The sequence below is a fragment of the Sinocyclocheilus grahami genome, unplaced genomic scaffold (assembly GCF_001515645.1).
Source record: "Sinocyclocheilus grahami isolate Dianchi unplaced genomic scaffold, SAMN03320097.WGS_v1.1 scaffold512.1, whole genome shotgun sequence".
Classification (NCBI taxonomy): Eukaryota; Metazoa; Chordata; class Actinopteri; order Cypriniformes; family Cyprinidae; genus Sinocyclocheilus; species Sinocyclocheilus grahami.
Window position 1 is genome coordinate 776,544 of NW_015505691.1, and position 4,057 is coordinate 780,600.

General features: G+C 38.6%; 1 protein-coding gene across 1 annotated transcript in view; it reads left to right on the forward strand.

The window, feature by feature from the left end:
* The window catches only part of LOC107554739 (gastrula zinc finger protein XlCGF52.1-like), a 7,137-nt gene extending 4,011 nt beyond the window's left edge, over positions 1–3,126 (forward strand). Inside the window, exon 3 of the mRNA XM_016237334.1 lies at positions 1,880–3,126. Within this exon, the coding sequence (XP_016092820.1) occupies positions 1,880–3,126 (1,247 nt within the window). The remainder of the gene's footprint in view (positions 1–1,879) is intronic.
* Positions 3,127–4,057: the final 931 nt, after the last annotated feature.

Here is a 4,057-nt window from a genome sequence, read left to right on the forward strand (position 1 = left end):
TTTTTATCCTCATTCCAAATGATCAGAAAAGAGGAAACCAACAATAAAACAGGAGAAAGTACTAAATTATTACTTTACTATATAGTAGTAAAACGCATGTGAACAGTAGTCTACTTTTTGATCATTTCATCAGTAATATTCAGGAAATAATAGATATTGCCCTGCCACCCCCATCCCCGTTGGGCAAAAGGTCGAAATTATCACTTGTTTGTGCTTCGTGCTCACTCGCGCCTTGCACGGCGGCACCATTGCGCTGCAAAGATGTACCAGGAGAAGCGCGATTATTAGTTCACCCATCGTCATTTCCAAAAGGCAAAAATTCCCCTTCAGAGTCCGAATCAGCGAATAACATTTGCAAAACATCCTCACGGTACAACTTTTTATTAGCCATTTGGCGATTTTCTCTCGCAAATCTCACAATTTACTTGCACGCTATGAACTGAACTGCTTCCGCATCAATGACACGAAAGCTCACTTGCTCTGCTCTTTCCTCAAACACTCTGAATAGGAAGGTGACGTAATTTTGGTCTAGAATCGAAGTACTACATGTCTGCCATCTAGTGGTAGGGAATACAAATGAGATATTACACCATATTAGGAACTACAGTCTATTTTATTAAGTATGTAAGTCTATCATATTAAGCAATTTTGCGACATTGGCGCTAAGAGGGTTAATATTAGCCATATGAAATTTGGAATCTTTATCTCAAATCCTCTGGTGCCACTAATAGGCCAAATTTGCACTCATATTTCTGCTAGTAACTTTTGAACTGTAAGGTCTAGAAGCTAAATTCTTTTTTCCCTCTGATTCCTTGGCTCATGCCGTGTTGAATGCGTGTCAACATGTTAAAAATTCTATGGATCAGGATTGTTCTCAATTATGAATTATGCTAAAAATCTACTTTTTTGAACTTGTCCTAGACAGTTTGTCCAATTTTCACCAAAATTGGCTCAGTTATTCTTCAGACAATGCTGACAAAAAGTTATCAAAAGCCTTTTGATATGCCAAACCGGGTTTCATAAAGCGTGGTAATGAATTTGATTAAGTTTGTGCAAAAATGGACATGAGGCTACATCTCCATAATGATTTTTAGCACAGGGCTGGGCAACTTCGGTCCTGAAGGGTCACTGTCCTGCCGAGTTTAGCGACAAGCCTAATCAAACACACCTGAACAAGCTAATCAGTGTCTTCAAGATCACTCGAAAGCTACAGGCAGGTGTCTTGATTAGGGTTGGAGCTGAACTCTGCAGGATAGTGGTCCTCCAGGACTGAAGTTGCCCAGCCCTGCTTTAGCGGATTCTGACCAAACTTGGTATGTGTTATAAAAAGCATGAGGGCACAGCAACACCTACTGGTCAAAAGATATAAAAAATTGACATTTCTGCTCAAATTATGACCAGTTTGGCCAAATATCATAAGATTTGTCTTGTAGATTTGGAATGGCATACTGAATTGAAGGATACCTAATTTTCCCATGTTAGCCTTTTTGGGCATCGGCCATTTTGAATTTGTTGTAAAATTCGGTATCATCAAATGGCTTTAACAGCTGTCTCCGACCCTGCTCATGGAGAGCTACCATACTGTAGAGTTCAGCTTCAAACCTAATCCAACACACCTGGACCAGCTATTCAGGGCTGCTTAATTACTAACAGGTGTGTTGAAGCAGGGTTGGAACTTAAGTCTGCAGGAAGGTAGCTCTCCAGGAGCAGGGTTGGAGAACCCTGGTCTTTACGGAGTAATTAAAGACAGTTCCTTAGCTCTTCACTTTACATCTGTTGTGCTTGGCCCCTTAATTGCTCTTTGGAGCTATATTTTATCATTTCTGTTGCTTTGTGTCATTAAACTTCAGTTAACTTTTATTTATCCTTTTCACCTTAGCCGTGATGCTGCTTAAAGAGGAAAATACAATGGAAGAAGATCAGTATGAGAAACAGGATTTTATTACTGGAGAGAAATCTTCTAGTTGCTCACTGACTGAAAAGGCCTTACTTAAAAGAAATAAAAATACAGGATCGAGAAGTTCTTTTATTTGCCAACAGTGTGGAAAAAGTTTCAGTCGAAAAGGAAGCCTCAAAATCCACCAGCGAATTCACACGGGAGAGAGTCCTTTCACCTGCCCACAGTGTGGAAAAAGTTTCACTCAAAAAGGAAGCCTTAAAATTCACATGCAAATTCACACTGGAGAGAGTCCTTTCACCTGCCCACACTGTGGAAAAAGTTTCACTCAAAAAGGAAGCCTTAAAATTCACATGCAAATTCACACTGGAGAGAGTCCTTTCACCTGCCCACACTGTGGAAAAAGTTTCACTCAAAAAGGAAGCCTTAAAATTCACATGCGAATTCACACTGGAGAGAGCCCTTATGCTTGCATAGAGTGTGGGAAAAGTTTCATTAGAAGAGGAAGCCTTAAAAGCCACATGACAGTTCACACTGGAGAGAAGCCTTACACATGCCCTCAATGTGGAAAGTGTTTTACTCGTAAAGCAACCCTAAACGCCCACATGAAAATTCACACTGGAGAGAGTCCTTACACCTGCAAACAGTGTGGGAAGAGCTTCTCACATAAAGGAAATCTACAGACTCACATGAGAATTCACACTGGAGAGAGGCCGTTCATTTGTGGCCAGTGTGGAAAAAGATTCAGAGGTAAAGTAAACCTCAATTACCACATAAGGATTCACTCAAGAGAGAACTATTTTATATGTCATCAGTGTGGGAGAAGTTTCACAGACAGGAAACGCTTTAAGAAACATGTAATAACTCACACTAAAGAGAAGCCATTCTCTTGTCTTCAGTGTAAAAAGAGTTTTACATATCAAAAAGACCTGAAACATCATTTGCAATCTCATTATGGAAAGAAAGTGCAGTATTCTGAATGTGGTAAAATGTTTAAAAAAAGGAGCAATTTCAAAAATCACTTGCACATTCACTCTGGAGGAAGCCGATTTAATTGTGATCAGTGTAATAAAAAATTTATTTTGCCATCACACTTAAAGATACACCTAAAAAGTCATGCAGATGTGAGACCCTATTTGTGTTCTGTGTGTGGGAAGAGTTTTAAATGGCTCAGCAATTTAAAATGGCACCGGAAAATACGTATCTGTGTGAAATTAAGGTTACGATAACACTGCAACTGATTGTCCACCTTCATGATCATTTGCATTATTCACCTCTGTATACTAGAAGAGACTTGGAGAGGATTTTTATTTTCATGTCATATGTACATATGAGTGGTTGTAGTAGGCGCCCTCAAATTTCAATTGTATGGTGGCATTGGTTCATTACATATATTGAAAACTCGAAATCAAAGTTAAAGGGGTCATCGGATGCCCATTTTCCACAATTTGATATGATTCTTTAGGGTCTTAATGAAAAGTCTATAACATACTTTGGTTCAAATTTCTCAGTGGTAGTGTAAAACCACACCCTTTTTACCCTGTCAAAAACAGCTCTGTTCACAGCAAGCCGTTATGGTGCATTTCCCTTTTAATGCTAATGAGCTCTGCTCACCCCGCCCCTCTCTTCTGTGGGGTGACACGCAGTTCTCTGAGAGACTGTAAAATTTTGCCGCATTCATCGTGAAACTTGTTAACTAGCACATTATTAGGAAAGGCGATTTGCAAAATTCATTAAAACAACATATACTCACTGGAGATGAAGCTGGATCACGAATGGTTCGTGCGAACATAGATGCATTTAGGTTAGGGATGTTCATTTTAACCGGTTAACCGACTGTAAGAATTTTTGACCGATTAATACAATCAGTTAAACGGTTTAAAAAGTAATTTATTAATGTTTTTCAGTAATTTATCAAACTATTTAAAAAGGTTTGTTGCATGGTTAAAATACGCTATGCATATATGTGCGTTTCTTCAACTAGGGGCACTTTTATCCTTGTGAAGTTGAATAAAAAAAACTTGTTCAAAAGTCATGTAACACAGTCTCATAAGTTTAAATAATTTGTCTAGTTTTAAGGTCTGTTAGAGGACAAACTTAGATTACAAGAGAAACTGTTCATATTTTACATTTTTTCCAACCTGCAATGAACAAATGTCA